The sequence below is a fragment of the Oncorhynchus keta genome, chromosome 20, assembly GCF_023373465.1.
Source record: "Oncorhynchus keta strain PuntledgeMale-10-30-2019 chromosome 20, Oket_V2, whole genome shotgun sequence".
Taxonomy (NCBI): domain Eukaryota; kingdom Metazoa; phylum Chordata; class Actinopteri; order Salmoniformes; family Salmonidae; genus Oncorhynchus; species Oncorhynchus keta.
Genome location: NC_068440.1, coordinates 45,199,825 through 45,216,889, shown reverse-complemented (window position 1 = coordinate 45,216,889; position 17,065 = coordinate 45,199,825). Strand labels below are relative to the sequence as shown.

The window sequence follows — 17,065 nt, the reverse complement described above, 5'->3', positions numbered from 1 at the left end:
CGCAGACTACCAAACCCTATAACCATGAAAACTCTACCAGATAACTACAGGTCCCAACTAGAAAAAAGAGCTTTTCATTGTCAGATTAAATCAAATCCGGATGAGACCATGTTCCTCTGAAATGGTACCGCAATACTGTAGTGGTGCTCAGCCTTCTATATCCACAGTACTATAGTAATGCTCAGCCTTCTATACCCGCAATACTGTAGTAATGCTCAGCCTTCTATATCCACAGTACTGTAGTAATGCTCAGCCTTCTATATCCACAGTACTGTAGTAATGCTCAGCCTTCTATATCCACAGTACTGTAGTAATGCTCAGCCTTCTATATCCACAGTACTGTAGTAATGCTCAGCCTTCTATATCCACAGTATTGTTGTAATGCTCAGCCTTCTATATCCACAGTACTGTAGTGGTGCTCAGCCTTCTATATCCACAGTACTGTAATGGTGCTCAGCCTTCTATATCCACAGTACTGTAGTAATGCTCAGCCTTCTATATCCACAGTACTGTAGTAATGCTCAGCCTTCTATATCCACAGTACTGTAGTAATGCTCAGCCTTCTATATCCACAGTACTGTAGTAATGCTCAGCCTTCTATATCCACAGTACTGTAGTAATGCTCAGCCTTCTATATCCACAGTACTGTAGTGGTGCTCAGCCTTCTATATCCACAGTACTGTAGTAATGCTCAGCCTTCTTTATCCACAGTATTGTTGTAATGCTCTGCCTTCTATATCCACAGTACTGTAGTGGTGCTCAGCCTTCTATATCCACAGTACTGTAGTAATGCTCAGCCTTCTATATCCACAGTACTGTAGTGATGCTCGTCCTTCTATATCCACAGTACTGTAGTAATGCTCAGCCTTCTTTATCCACAGTACTGTAGTAGTGCTCAGCCTTCTATATCCACAGTACTGTAGTAGTGCTCAGCCTTCTATATCCACAGTACTGTAATAATGCTCAGCCTTCTATATCCACAGTACTGTAGTAATGCTCAGCCTTCTATATCCACAGTACTGTAATGGTGCTCAGCCTTCTATATCCACAGTGCTGTAGTAATGCTCAGCCTTCTATATCCACAGTACTGTAATGGTGCTCAGCCTTCTATACCCACAGTACTGTAGTAATGCTCAGCCTTCTATATCCACAGTAATGTAGTAATGCTCAGCCTTCTATATCCACAGTACTGTAATGGTGCTCAGCCTTCTATATCCACAGTACTGTAGTAATGCTCAGCCTTCTATATCCACAGTACTGTAGTAATGCTCAGCCTTCTATACCCACAGTACTGTAGTAATGCTCAGCCTTCTATATCCACAGTACTGTAGTGGTGCTCAGGGGCGTCTGCATGTCTTCTATGATACATTCCAAGTGGATCCTTCTTCCCTATATAGTGTGACCAGAGCCAAAAAGTAGTGCACTCCATGTGGAATAGGGTGCATTTTGGGACTGAACGCTATCTCTCTGAGCCCTTATTATCGTGATTGCAGGGTGATTAGACCAGCGGCACTGGAGCCACAATACAGATGGCGTATTAACAGGGGAGAGAATCAACCTCATTATGGACCTCGTTATTAACCAGAAATGGGGAATATAGTGTATTGGACTTTGCAGTTAACACACCTTCACAGTATTATATTTCATTAAGGTCACCCTCACTGTCAGGACCACTCAAGTTAATTACTTGATTATTTTCCTTAACTTTAAAATGAACGCCACCCATTATTTAATGTGGCTGGTGTTGGGGGGCATTTATTTTGGGAGGAGGCATTCCTCTAAGGACCTCTCCACTTCCGACATAACTGATTAAGAGTAGAGTGTGGGTCTGGACCTCTTAACTAACTTCATTTACCCCCAGACACCCAGGCCTTCATTAGACTTGGCCTGCTTTAGTTTGAGGTGTTTAAAGTCCATTTCTGTGGCCTAGGGGAACAAGGACGAATAGAGAAGTCAGAATGCCCTCTAAAAGTCAACTACTGCTGCTATAGGACCAATATGCAGCCGTCCCTTATGTCCTGATCCCAGCCTTCTATACCTGATCCATCCATTCTTCATGTCCTGATCCCAGCCTTCTATACCTGATCCAACCATTCTTCATGTCCTGATCCCAGCCTTCTATACCTGATCCAACCATTCTTCATGTCCTGATCCCAGCCTTCTATACCTGATCCAACCATTCTTCCCAGTCCTGATCCCCATTCTTCATGTCCTTCTATACCTGATCCATCCATTCTTCATGTCCTGATCCCAGCCTTCTATACCTGATCCATCCATTCTTCATGTCCTGATCCCAGCCTTCTATACCTGATCCATCCATTCTTCATGTCCTGATCCCAGCCTTCTATACCTGATCCATCCATTCTTCATGTCCTCCCAGCCTTCTATCCCAGCCTTCTATACCTGATCCATCCATTCTTCATGTCCTGATCCCAGCCTTCTATACCTGATCCAACCATTCTTAATGTCCTGATCCCAGCCTTCTACCATTCTTCATGTCCTGATCCCAGCCTTCTATACCTGATCCATCCATTCTTCATGTCCTGATCCCAGCCTTCTATACCTGATCCAACCATTCTTCATGTCCCTGATCCAACATTCCTTCTATACCTGATCCAACCATTCTTCATGTCCTGATCCCAGCCTTCTATACCTGATCCAACCATTCTTCATGTCCTGATCCCAGCCTTCTATACCTGATCCAACCATTCTTCATGTCCTGATCCCAGCCTTCTATACCTGATCCATCCATTCTTCATGTCCTGATCCCAGCCTTCTATACCTGATCCAACCATTCTTCATGTCCTGATCCCAGCCTTCTATACCTGATCCAACCATTCTTCATGTCCTGATCCCAGCCTTCTATACCTGATCCATCCATTCTTCATGTCCTGAACCCAGCCTTCTATACCTGATCCATCCATTCTTCATGTCCTGATCCCAGCCTTCTATACCTGATCCAACCATTCTTCATGTCCTGATCCCAGCCTTCTATACCTGATCCAACCATTCTTCATGTCCTGATCCCAGCCTTCTATACCTGATCCATCCATTCTTCATGTCTTGATCCCAGCCTTCTATACCTGATCCATCCATTCTTCATGTCCTGATCCCAGCCTTCTATACCTGATCCAACCATTCTTCATGTCCTGATCCCAGCCTTCTATACCTGATCCATCCATTCTTCATGTCTTGATCCCAGCCTTCTATACCTGATCCATCCATTCTTCATGTCCTGATCCCAGCCTTCTATACCTGATCCAACCATTCTTCATGTCCTGATCCCAGCCTTCTATACCTGATCCATCCATTCTTCATGTCCTGATCCCAGCCTTCTATACCTGATCCATCCATTCTTCATGTCCTGATCCCAGCCTTCTATACCTGATCCAACCATTATTCATGTCCTGATCCCAGCCTTCTATACCTGATCCAACCATTCCTTATGTCTTGATCCCTGCCTTCTCAAAAAAGCATTCACTACTTCAGACATAGTGCTTCACTCCAGTCTCTTGTGTTCTGTTGGGGTTCAAGATGAGACAGGATAAGACCGGGTTTAGTTGGCCTGGTTTGGCTTAGCTGTGTTCTGTTATGGTGTTGGAGCCAAAGTCTACCCCTGTCAGCTTTTTTGCTAACTAACTGTCCTCTTTGAACTTTTTTCAATGCCCTTTGGGTCAAATTACGAGATGATGTACATGTAAACATAGACATACCTGAAACTAATTTGTACAGTATGTGGAAGTTGATTCACACAGTTCAATTGATAAGTCAATAGCCTAACAGTGTCATGTTATTTTCTCTTTCAGCTCCGATGTGTGGTGGTCAGCTGAGAGGCCCTAACGGTATCATCGCATCACCAAACTACCCCGTCCAGTATGACAACAATGCTAACTGCACCTGGTTCATCACCGCAACAGACACCACCAAGGTATGGTCTCACATTGCTAATGCTATATGCCAATACTGAAAATGGTGTGTTAATGTTGCTATGCTATATGCTAATCCAGTACTATGTACCGAACTGACATGCTAAATGCTAATATTGACTACTTGGCGATTTTGTGACTACTTGCTTTGCTATGTTAATATTTACAACCGTCTGACATGACATGCTAATATGGAAATTATACATTGAAAATGGAGTACTTAAAGTCAGTGATGCTATGCTAATATGCACTACTTGTTTTCTTCTCTGATGGTAAGCTAAATGCTAGTTGTGCTACTGCTAGAAAACAAAATCAACATTTTATTGGTCACACACACAAATGTATTTATTGGTCACATACACATGGTTAGCAGATGTTAATGCGAGTGTGAGACTCCAGTAGCGCAGGAGGGAAGGAAGGCTCTGGCTGTGCTGAACAGGCGAGGCGCACAGAAGGCGTGGTGCTGGAACTGGTGCTACAGGATCGAGGACACGCACAGGAAGCCTGGTGCGGGGAGCTGCTACCGGAGGACTGGTGTGTAGAGGTGGCTCTGGATAGACCGGACCGTGCAGGCGCACTGGAGCTCTTGAGCACCGAGCCTGCCCAAGCTTACTTGGCTCGATGCCCACTCTAGCCCGGCCAATACGAAGGGCTGGTATGTGTCGCAGCTGGCTCTGCACCCGCACTGGAGACATCGTGCGCTCCATAGCATAACACGGTGCCTGCCCAGTCTCTCTAGGCCACCGGTAAGCACAGGGAGTTTGCGCAGGTCTCCTACCTGGCATAGCCATACTCCCTTTAAGCCCCCCCCCCCAATAATATTTTGGGGCTGCTTTTCGGGCTTTTCCATCCGCGTCGCCGTGCTGCCTCCTCATACCAGCGCCTCTCCGCCTCTAGTTCTTCCTTGGGACGGCGATATTCTCCAGGCTGAGCCCAGGGTCCTTTTCCGTCTAATATCTCCTCCCAAGACCAGAAGTGCTTATATCGCTGCTCATCACAATTAACAGGGAGACTAGGCTCAGGTCTGACTCCTGACTCTGCTACTCTCTCCCTGAGCCCTCCCCCAATAAATATTTGGGGGTGACTTTCGGGTTTCGCTCTGCGCCATTCGCCTATAGCCCTCATCGCACTGCTCCAGCGAATCCCAGGCGGGCTCTGGCACTCTCTCTGGGTCGGCCGCCCACCTGTCTATTTCTTCCCACGTCGTATACTCCAAGCCTCTGCTGTCCATAACGTCCTCCCTTCGCAGCTCCCTGTTAACACGCTGCTCGGTCCGAGTGTGGTGGGTGATTCTGTAACGGCGTTCTTCGTTTGTAGAAAGAGAGTCGGACCGAAATGCAGCGTGGTGGTTACTCATGACTTTAATGAAAAAGTGACACATGAAATAACTATACAAAATACAAAAACAACAAACGGAACGTGAAACCTAATTACAGCCTATCTGGTGAAACTACACAGAGACAGGAACAATCACCCACGAAATACACAGTGAAACCCAGGCTACCTAAATACGGTTCCCAATCAGAGACAACGAGAATCACCTGACTCTGATTGAGAACCGCCTCAGGCAGCCAAGCCTATACTAGACACACCCCTAATCAACCACAATCCCAATGCCTACAAAAAACCCAATACGACAATACAATAAACCCATGTCACACCCTGGCCTGAACAAATAATTAAAGAAAACACAAAATACTAAGACCAAGGCGTGTAGAGTAGAGCTTCTTTTGTGGACTAGTCAGATACAATATCCTGCAAAGGAGTTGGTACAATGTCCTGCAAAGGAGTTGGTACAATGTCCTGCAAAGGAGTTGGTACAATGCCCTGCAAAGGAGTTGGTACAATGCCCTGCAAAGGAGCTGGTACAATGCCCTGCAAAGGAGCTGGTACAATGCCCTGCAAAGGAGCTGGTACAATGCCCTGCAAAGGAGCTGGTACAATGCCCTGCAAAGGAGTTGGTACAATGCCCTGCAAAGGAGTTGGTACAATGCCCTGCAAAGGAGTTGGTACAATGTCCTGCAAAGGAGCTGGTACAATGCCCTGCAAAGGAGCTGGTACAATGCCCTGCAAAGGAGCTGGTACAATGCCCTGCAAAGGAGTTGGTACAATGCCCTGCAAAGGAGTTGGTACAATGCCCTGCAAAGGAGCTGGTACAATGCCCTGTACAATGCCCTGCAAAGGAGCTGGTACAATGCCCTGCAAAGGAGCTGGTACAATGCCCTGCAAAGGAGCTGGTACAATGCCCTGCAAAGGAGCTGGTACAATGCCCTGCAAAGGAGCTGGTACAATGCCCTGCAAAGGAGCTGGTACAATGCCCTGCAAAGGAGCTGGTACAATGCCCTGCAAAGGAGCTGGTACAATGCCCTGCAAAGGAGCTGGTACAATGCCCTGCAAAGGAGCTGGTACAATGCCCTGCAAAGGAGTTGGTACAATGCCCTGCAAAGGAGCTGGTACAATGCCCTGCAAAGGAGCTGGTACAATGCCCTGCAAAGGAGCTGGTACAATGTCCTGCAAAGGAGTTGGGAAATTACAGCTAGAGATGGGTAGATGTTACGAATCCCTTTTGGCCCGACAGTCTCGGGGAGATGGTAACGAGACCCGTAACATAACTCATGCAAATTATAATATTGAAAAAGTAAAAGTGAGAACGAAATAACCACAGACAACTAAATTACTGTCAAACACACGGTTTATTAGAAAACACACGGTAATGGGGGGGGGCAGGAAAAGGGGCTGAGCTGGACCCAAGGAAATAAATAATAACTATTCAAAAACACCCCTAAGCTAGACTAGCCTATTTCAACAACAGCTAACTAACTAACCAAAAATACAGTGGGTGGTCCACCCAGTTCTAACTAGTGTATTTAACAAAGTATACCTACGGGTAGTGTATGTCCATGGGCGACTTTTCTTAGTTCCCCCTTTTCCCACCAGCAAACAAACACCATAACCAAAAACAATATGAGGACAAAGTGATATGGAGGTGCTCAAACAAAAGAGAGCTCAATACATAAAGAGCGATAGCGAGACATAGTAGGAGAGGGTGAACCAGAGCGATCTACAGACATATGGCATTTACAGAGAGATTGAGCTCCAGAGCAAACAACTGACAGGGTTTTTAAACCAAGGTAAAGGAACTGTGATTGGGTAGGAAACAGGAGGAGGTGTGTCTTCTGATTGATGATTGATTGGTGACTGATTGGGGATGATTTTCACCTGTGAGGGGAGAAGGAGAGAAAAGAACACAGAATACACACACAGGATACCTGTATCCGTAACAATAGATGTAAAGTCATCAGAGAGAGAGAGAGAGAGAGAGAGATAGTGGAATGACCTGTGGAGAAGGAGAGAAAAGAACACAGGATACACACAGGATACCTGAACAATAGATGTAAAGTCATCAGAGAGAGAGAGAGAGAGAGAGATAGTGGAATGACCTGTGGAGAAGGAGAGGAAGAAGACAGCACAGAGAGGTATAGACATGGAGAGGTATAGACATCAATAAGAGGATATGATAAGAGGCAGAGATGTTCAAAGGCCACAGTGCCAACACGTGTCCTTCTCTGAGCTCAAACAGATCCCCTTATGATGGACAGAGTAGGGAGGAGAGAGCAGTGAGGAGTGGGAGACACACGTAAAGTGAAATTAAGTGCACACGTGCATCACACACACAGGCGTGTGTCTTTGGCACTTTTTAGGGCCTTCTTCTGACACTGCCTGGTATAGAGGTTCTGGATGGCAGGAAGCTTTGCCCCAGTGGTGTACTGGGCTGTACACACCACCACCTGGTATAGAGGTCCTGGATGGCAGTAAGCTTTGCCCCAGTGATGTACTGGGCTGTACACACTACCTTCTGTAGTGCCTCCCTTTGAGGCCGAGCAGTTGCCATACCAGGTGGTGATGCAACCAGTTAGGATGCTCTCAATGGCGCAGCCGTGGAAATTTGTGGATCTGAGGACCCAGATATTTTGAGTTGTTGGGCATTGCAACACGACTGTCTTGGTGTGTTTGGACCATGATAGTTTGTTTGTGATGTGGACACCAACAAACTTCAAGCCCTCAATCTGCTCAACCTCCTCTACTACAGCCTCATCAATGAGAATGAGGGCCTGCTTTTGCTGTAGTCCACAAACATCTCCTTTTGTCTTGATCATGTTGAGGGAGAGGTTGTTGTCCTGGCACCACACGGCCAGGTCTCTGACCTCCTCCCTATAGGCTTCCTCATTTTTGTAGGACAGGTTGTTTTGTGTCCTGGCACCACACGGCCAGGTCTCTGACCTCCTCCCTGTAGGCTGTCTCATCGAAAGGGCGTGCATCATCTGTGGCTCTTTTTGGGTGGTATGAAATTGTGTCTTGGGTCTACAGTTTCTGGCATGATGCTGTTGATGTCACTTCTAGCCTTGCAAAGCACTTCATGGCTACAGACGTCTGCTGGTCGGTAGTCATTTAGGCATGTTACGTTGGTGTTCATGGGAACTACGGTGGACATAGTGAAGCAGGTCAGCAGACTAGGACAGGGAGAGATTAAATATGTCCGTAAACACTTAAGCCAGCTGGTCAGTCCATTCAGCTCTGAGGATGTGGCTAGGGGTGCAGTCTGGCAGGTATTACAGGCTCGATCAGGGACAGGGAGTAGAGTGAGTACACTTGCCAGTTGGTCAGCACATGCTCAGAATACACATCCTGGTAATCCATCTGGCCCTGCGGCTTTGTGAATGTTTATCTTTGTAGAGGTCTTGCTATGGCGGGCGTGGTCACACAGTCATCCAGAACAGCTGGTGCTCTCATGCCTGCTTCAGTGTTGGTTGCCTCAAAGCGTGCATAGAAGTAATTTAGTTCACCCTTTGTAGTCCATAATAGTTTGCAAGCACATCCGACAATGTTCCCTGTAATCCATGGCTTCTGTTGGGGTATGTACGTACAGACACTGTGGAGACAATGTCATCAATTCACTTCTTGATGAAGCAATTGATTGATGTTATGTACTCCTCAATGCCATCGGATGAGTCACGAAACATATTCCAGTCTAGTTTAGCATTTGCGTCATCTGACCCCTTCTATATTAAGCGAGTCACTTGTACTTCCAGCAAAACCTTGAGACTTCTTTAATATTAGATTTGGTGCACCAGCTGTTATTGACAAATAGACAAAGACCACCAGCCCTTTATCTTACCTGAGGCAGCTGTTCTATCTTACCGATGGAACTAAATCAGCTGTATGACATTCATTCAGCCAAGACCCTGTGAAAGAAGGATCGTCTTGATCGGAGTTCAATCAGTTTATTCTTCAGTTTATTGCACGTTGGCCAATAGGACGGATGGTAGAGGCACGTTGGCCAATAGGACGAATGGTAGAGGCACGTTGGCCAATAGGACGAATGGTAGAGGCACGTTGGCCAATAGGACGAATGGTAGAGGCACGTTGGCCAATAGGACGAATGGTAGAGGCACGTTGGCCAATAGGACGGATGGTAGAGGCACGTTGGCCAATAGGACGAATGGTAGAGGCACGTTGGCCAATAGGACGAATGGTAGAGGCACGTTGGCCAATAGGACGAATGGTAGAGGCACGTTGGCCAATAGGACGAATGGTAGAGGCACGTTGGCCAATAGGACGAATGGTAGAGGCACGTTGGCCAATAGGACGAATGGTAGAGGCACGTTGGCCAATAGGACGAATGGTAGAGGCACGTTGGCCGATAGGACAGATGGTAGAGGCACGTTGGCCAATAGGACGAATGGTAGAGGCACGTTGGCCAATAGGACGAATGGTAGAGGCACGTTGGCCAATAGGACGAATTGTAGAGGCACGTTGGCCAATAGGACGAATGGTAGAGGCACGTTGGCCAATAGGACGAATGGTAGAGGCACGTTGGCCAATAGGACGCAGAGGGACGTTGGCCAATAGGACGAATGGTAGAGGCACGTTGGCCGATAGGACAGATGGTAGAGGCACGTTGGCCAATAGGACGAATGGTAGAGGCACGTTGGCCAATAGGATGAATGGTAGAGGCACGTTGGCCAATAGGACGAATTGTAGAGGCATGTTGGCCAATAGGACGAATGGTAGAGGGCGGGTTACCCACTCGCTGACCAATTCTCATCAGGCACCCTGACCTGCATCCCCTGTCTCGGCGTCTCCTCTTCATGTGAATGACGGGGATTTGGGCCTTTTTAAAGAGAGGGGGGAAGAAACATTCTGTAAAAAAATCAGTTCCAAACAGATAGGGGCCAAACAGCAGCCTCCTCCTCCTCCGGGACATTCGTGAACCTAATGCATTAAAATGTTCAAATCTTGTTGATAATTTTGTTGCAACAATACTGGTCAAATTAAGATCCTACACATGTATGTATTTTTGTAGGATGAAACTGCACTTTTTCTGGTGATCTGACCCACAACAGCACCCTCCCCCTCCCTCCCCCTCCCTCCCTCCTAGTCCTGGCAATTTACATCAGTGAGTGGGTTTACCATAAGACAGAATGCAATTTGCATTTTTATCAGCTTTTTCATTAGGCTTCTGCTCTCCCAGTAAACATAAAAAAATCTGCTGGAAGTGTGGGGCAGTGTGGGGAAGTGTGGGGTAGTGTGGGGCAGTGTGGGGCAGTGTGGGGTAGTGTGGGGAAGTGTGGGGTAGTGTGGGGTAGTGTGGGGCAGTGTGGGGCAGTGTGGGGAAGTTTGGGGCAGTGTGGGGCAGTGTGGGGCAGTGTGGGGAAGTGTGGGGCAGTGTGGGGTAGTGTCGGGTAGTGTGGGGCAGTGTGGGGCAGTGTGGGGTAGTGTGGGAAGTTTGGGGCAGTGTGGGGAAGTGTGGGGATGTGTGGGGCAGTGTGGGGTGTCGGGTAGTGTGGGGTAGTGTGGGGCAGTGTGGGGCAGTGTGGGGTAGTGTGAGGAAGTTTGGGGCAGTGTGGGGCAGTGTGGGGCAGTGTGGGGCAGTGTGGGGCTGTGTGGGGTAGTGTGAGGAAGTTTGGGGCAGTGTGGGGCAGTGTGGGGCAGTGTGGGGAAGTGTGGGGCAGTGTTGGGAAGTGTGGGGAAGTGTGGGGCAGTGTGGGGCAGTGTGGGGCAGTGTGGGGCTGTGTGGGGTAGTGTGAGGAAGTTTGGGGCAGTGTGGGGCAGTGTGGGGGTAGTGTGGGGCAGTGTGGGGCAGTGTGGGGAAGTGTGGGGAAGTGTGGGGCTGTGTGGGGTAGTTTGAGGAAGTTTGGGGCAGTGTGGGGCAGTGTGGGGCAGTGTGGGGCAGTGTGGGGCAGTGTGGGGAAGTGTGGGGCTGTGTGGGGCAGTGTGGGGCAGTGTGGGATAGTCTGGGGCAGTGTGGGGCAGTGTGGGATAGTCTGGGGCAGTGTGGGGCAGTGTGGGGTTGTGTGGGGAAGGGTGGGGCAGTGTGGGGCAGTGTGGGATAGTCTGGGGCAGTGTGGGGCAGTGTGGGATAGTCTGGGGCAGTGTGGGGCAGTGTGGGGTTGTGTGGGGAAGGGAGGGGTGTGTGGGGCAGTGTGGGATAGTCTGGGGCAGTGTGGGGCAGTCTGGGGCAGTGTGGGGCAGTGTGGGGCAGTGGGGAAGGGTGGGGTAGTGTGGGGCAGTGTGGGGAAGTCTGGGGCAGTGTGGGGCAGTGTGGGAAAGTGGGGAAGTCTGGGGCAGTGGGGAAGTCTGGGGCAGTGTGGGGAAGTGTGGGGCAGTGTGGGGCAGTGTGGGGCAGTGTGGGGTAGTGTGGGGGAGTGTGGGGCAGTGTGGGAAATCTGGGGCAGTGTGGGGCAGTGTGGGGTTGTGTGGGGAAGGGTGGGGTAGTGTGGGGCAGTGTGGGGTAGTGTGGGGCAGTGTGGGGTAGGTGGGGGATGGGTGGGGCAGTGTGGGGTAGTGTGGGGCAGTGTGGGGTAGTGTGGGGCAGTGTGGGGAAGTGTGGGGCAGTGTGGGGCAGTGTGGGGCAGTGTGGGGAAGGGTGGGGTAGTGTGGGGCAGTGTGGGGAAGTGTGGGGCAGTGTGGGGAAGTGTGGGGCAGTGTGGGGTAGTGTGGGGCAGTGTGGGGCAGTGTGGGGCAGTGTGGGGTAGTGTGGGGCAGTGTGGGGTAGTGTGGAGCAGTGTGGGGCAGTGTGGGGCAGTGTGGGGTAGTGTGGGGCAGTGTGGGGAAGTGTGGGGCAGTTCATTTGAATTGGAAGACTACACAGCCCCTTTTCCCTGTTGATTTGGTTCGTTTTAGTTTTCACAATTGTTTTTTCCTTCTTCATCCTTATTTACTGATTTTATGTTAAAATGTCTTATTTATTATAATTATTATAATTTATTATAATTTATTGTAATTTTATGTTAACGTGTATTATTTATTATAATCAGTTCCCGAAGAAGCATTTCGATTATTGAACTCCCTGAATTTCTCGTGAGCCAATGAGCTCAGTTGAGTAGATCTACTTCCTGGGTAGAAAAGCCAATGCATAAATCCATCCTTACATGTACTCAGTCTTGTGATGGATATATTCAACTTGTGGTGCTGCTCTATACTTCACTGGAAGTTACTGGAAATGGCCCACAATGGGATTCCGTGATTTAGTGACTCACCTTGGTGATTCTGAGGGTTGGCTGTTTCTTAAATCACAACATTTTCTCTGCCAAGACCACTACTTTTGAGTTACGTTGGATCTAGTAGTGCACTACAAAAGTAATAGTGTCCCACTTGGGATATAGCCTCTGAGTTGCTGAATTAGACAGATGTGTTGTATCTCGTTAGGTGACATCATCAGGTCAGACTCAGGGTACTACTCACTATTCACTGCCTTGATTGGTTGAGGGACGAGCGTTTCATAGGAGTGACACCACTTGTCGGATTAGAGGATAGAGGGGTGGTGGATAGAGGGATAGAGGATGGAGGATAGAGGGATAGAGGATGGAGGATAGAGGGATAGAGGAACAGAGGATGGAGGAATAGAGGGTGGAGGGATAGAGGATGGAGGGATAGAGGATGGAGGATAGAGGAATAGAGGATGGAGGATAGAGGGATAGAGGATGGATGGATAGAGGATTGAGGGATAGAGGGATAGAGGACATTTACATTTTACATTTAAGTCATTTAGCAGACGCTCTTATCCAGAGCGACTTACAAATTGGTGCATTCACCTCCCTCTAGGACAGAGGGATAGAGGAATAGAGGATGGAGGATAGAGGGATAGAAGATGGAGGATAGAGGGATAGAGGATTAGAGGATGGAGAGATTGATGGATAGAGGCATATAAAATGGAGGATAGAGGGATAGAGGATGGAAGGATAGAGGGATAGAGGTTAGAGGGATAGAGGGATAGAGGATGGAAGGATAGAGTGTTAGAGTGATAGAGGGATAGAGGATGGAAGGATAGAGTGATAGAGGGATAGAGGATGGAAGGATAGAGTGTTAGAGTGATAGAGGATGGAAGGATAGAGTGTTAGAGTGATAGAGGGATAGAGGATGGAAGGATAGAGTGTTAGAGGGATAGAGGATAGAGTGTTAGAGTGATAGAGGATGGAAGGATAGAGTGTTAGAGTGATAGATGGATTATAGCAGTGGTTCCCAAACGTATTATAGTCTCGTACCCCTTCAAACATTCATCCTCCAGCTGAGTACCCCCTCTAGCACCAGGGTCAGCTGTACCCCCTCTAGCACCAGGGTCAGCTGTACCCCCTCTAGCACCAGGGTCAGCTGTACCCCCTCTAGCACCAGGGTCACTGTACCCCCTCTAGCACCAGGGTTAGCTGTACCCACTCTGGCACCAGGGTCAATGTACCCCTCTAGCACCAGGGTCAGCTGTTACCCCTCTAGCACCATGGTCAGCTGATAGAGGATAGAGGACCATGGTCAGCTGTACCCCTCTAGCACCATGGTCAGGATGTACCCCCTTAGCACCAGGGTCAGCTGTTACCCCCTCTAGCACCAGGGGATCAGCTGTTCTAGCACCAGGGTCAGTTGTACCCCCTCTGGAAGGACCATGGTCAGCTGTACCCACTCTAGCACCAGGGTCAGCTGTACCCCTCTAGCACCAGGGTCAGCTGTACCCCTCTAGCACCAGGGTCAGCTGTACCCCCTCTAGCACCAGGATCAGCTGTACCCACTCTAGCACCAGGGTCAGCTGGTACCCCCTATAGCTAGCACCAGGGTCAGCTGTACCCCCTTCTAGCACCAGGGTCAGCTGTACCCCCTCTAGCACCAGGGTCAGCTGTACCCCCTCTAGCACCAGGGTCAGCTGTACCCCCTCTAGCACCAGGGTCAGCTGTACCCCCTCTAGCACCAGGGTCACTGTACCCCCTCTAGCACCATGGTCAGCTGTACCCCCTCTAGCACCAGGGTCAGCTCACTCTCAAATGTTGTTTTTTGCCATAATTGTAAGCCTGCCACACAAACGATACATTTACAAAACATAAGAATTAATGTGAGGTTTTGTCACAAATCGGCTCGTGGGAAGTGACATAGAGCTTTTACAGGAAGTCACATAGAGCTTTTACAGGAAGTCACATAGATCTCCTACAGGAAGTGACATAAAGCTCCTACAGGAAGTGACATAGAGCTCTTACAGGAAGTGACATAGAGCTCTTACAGGAAGTGACATAGAGCTCTTACAGGAAGTGACATAGAGCTCTTACAGGAAGTGGCATAGAGCTCTTACAGGAAGTGGCATAGAGCTCTTACAGGAAGTGACATAGAGCTCTTACAGGGAGTGACATTGAGCTCAAACAGGAAGTGACATAGATATCTTACAGGAAGTGACATAAAGCTCCTACAGGAAGTGACATAAAGCTCCTACAGGAAGTGACATAGAGCTCTTACAGGAAGTGACATTGAGCTCTAACAGGAAGTGACATTGAGCTCTAACAGGAAGTGACATTGAGCTCTTACAGGAAGTGACATTGAGCTCTTACAGGAAGTGACATTGAGCTCTAACAGGAAGTGACATAGAGCTCTAACAAGACCAGGACACAAATAATAATATAACATGAATCAATCATTTTGCTCTTTATTTATATAAAACTGTATTTGTTCATCATAAAACTCCTGTGTCTTATTTTTCAAATATGCATATTTCGTTTCCAAATGTCAGCGCAAGAGTGAAGGTTACCCACAAGAGAGTAACGGTTAATGTGATTGGATGTTAATTATTTGACTAGGATACCTGTATTTGGCATTGTGTTATTTCACTGAACACTAAATGGTTTTATTTTATTTTTGGCAGTGAAACGAGACTACACAGGCGGGGAAAATAACCTCACCCAAATGTATAGCCCCGTTGGAATATACAAATGGACTGTTGGAAAATGTGAATCACATTTTTATTTGGCTTACCCTCAATGGCATTGCATTTTGTGTGTGGCACTTTGGGAGTAGCCAGGAATAGCCGGATTAGAGGATGGAGAGATAGTGGATTAGAGGATTAGAGGAATAGAGGGATGGATGGATTAGAGGATAGAGGAATAGAGGAATGGGTGGATTAGAGGATAGAGGGATGGATGGATTAGAGGATAGAGGAATAGAGGAATGGATGGATTAGAGGATAGAGGGATGGATGGATTAGAGGATAGAGGGATGGATGGGTTAGAGGATAGAGGGATGGATGGATTAGAGGATAGAGGGATGGATGGATTAGAGGATAGAGAAATGGATGGATTAGAGGATAGAGGGATGGATGGATTAGAGGATAGAGGGATGGATGGATTAGAGGATAGAGAGATGGATGGATTAGAGGATAGAGAGATGGATCGATTAGAGGATGAAGGGACAGAGGGATTGATGGATTAGAGGATAGAGAGATGGATGGATTAGAGGATAGAGGGATGGATGGATTAGAGGATGAAGGGACAGAGGGATGGATGGATTAGAGGATAGAGGGATGGATGGATTAGAGGATGAAGGGACAGAGGGATTGATGGATTAGAGGATGAAGGGATGGATGGATTAGAGGATAGAGAGATGGATGGATTAGAGGATAGAGGGATGGATGGATTAGAGGATGAATGGACAGAGGGATTAGAGGATAGAGGAATAGAGGAATGGATGCATTAGAGGATAGAGGGATGGATGGATTAGAGGATAGAGAGATGGATGGATTAGAGGATGAAGGGATGGATGGATTAGAGGATAGAGGAATAGAGGAATGGATGGATTAGAGGATAGAGGGATGGATTAGAGGATAGAGGGATGGATGGATTAGAGGATAGAGGGGTGGATGGATTAGAAGATAGAGGGATGGATGGATTAGAGGATAGAGAGATGGATGGATTAGAGGATAGAGAGATGGATGGATTAGAGGATGAAGGGATGGATTAGAGGACAGAGGGATGGAGGGATTAGAGGATGAAGGGACAGAGGGATGGATGGATTAGAGGATGAAGGGATGGATTAGAGGATGAAGGGACAGAGGGATGGATGGATTAGAGGATGAAGGGATGGATTAGAGGATGAAGGGACAGAGGGATGGATGGATTAGAGGATGAAGGGACAGAGGGATGGATGGATTAGAGGATGAAGGGACAGAGGGATGGATGGATTAGAGGATGGAGGGACAGAGGGATGGATGGATTAGAGGATAGAGGGACAGAGGGATGGATGGATTAGAGGATAGAGGGACAGAGGGATTGATGGATTAGAGGATAGAGGGACAGAGGGATTGGAGGATGAAGGGACAGAGGGATTAGAGGATAGAGGGACAGAGGGATGGATGGATTAGGGATAGAGGGACAGAGGGATTAGAGGATAGAGGGACAGAGGGATGGATGGATTAGAGGATGAAGGGACAGAGGGATGGATGGATTAGAGGATAGAGGGACAGAGGGATTGATGGATTAGGGAAATTCCTTGACCCTGGTTGCAGAATATATACAGTTGCAGTCAGACGTTTACATACACTTAGGTTGGAGTTTAAACTTTAAAATTTAAACTTGTTTTCAACCACTCCACACATGTCTTGCTAACAAACTATAGTTTTGGCAAGTTGTTTAGGACATCTACTTTGTGCATGACACAATACATTTTTCCAACTATTGTTTACAGACAGATTATTTCACTTTCACTGTATCACAATTCCAGTGGGTCAGAAGTTTACATACACTAAGTTGACTGTGCCTTTTAACAGCTTGGAAAATTCCAGACAATGATGTCATGGCTTTAGAAGCTTTTGATAGGCGATTTGACACCATTTA

General features: G+C 47.8%; 1 protein-coding gene across 1 annotated transcript in view; it reads left to right on the top strand.

Moving 5' to 3' along the window:
• The window catches only part of LOC118381542 (CUB and sushi domain-containing protein 2-like), a 1,147,246-nt gene that overhangs the window by 608,830 nt on the left and 521,351 nt on the right, over positions 1-17,065 (top strand). Inside the window, 1 exon segment of the mRNA XM_052473074.1 lies at positions 3,807-3,928. Within this exon segment, the coding sequence (XP_052329034.1) occupies positions 3,807-3,928 (122 nt within the window).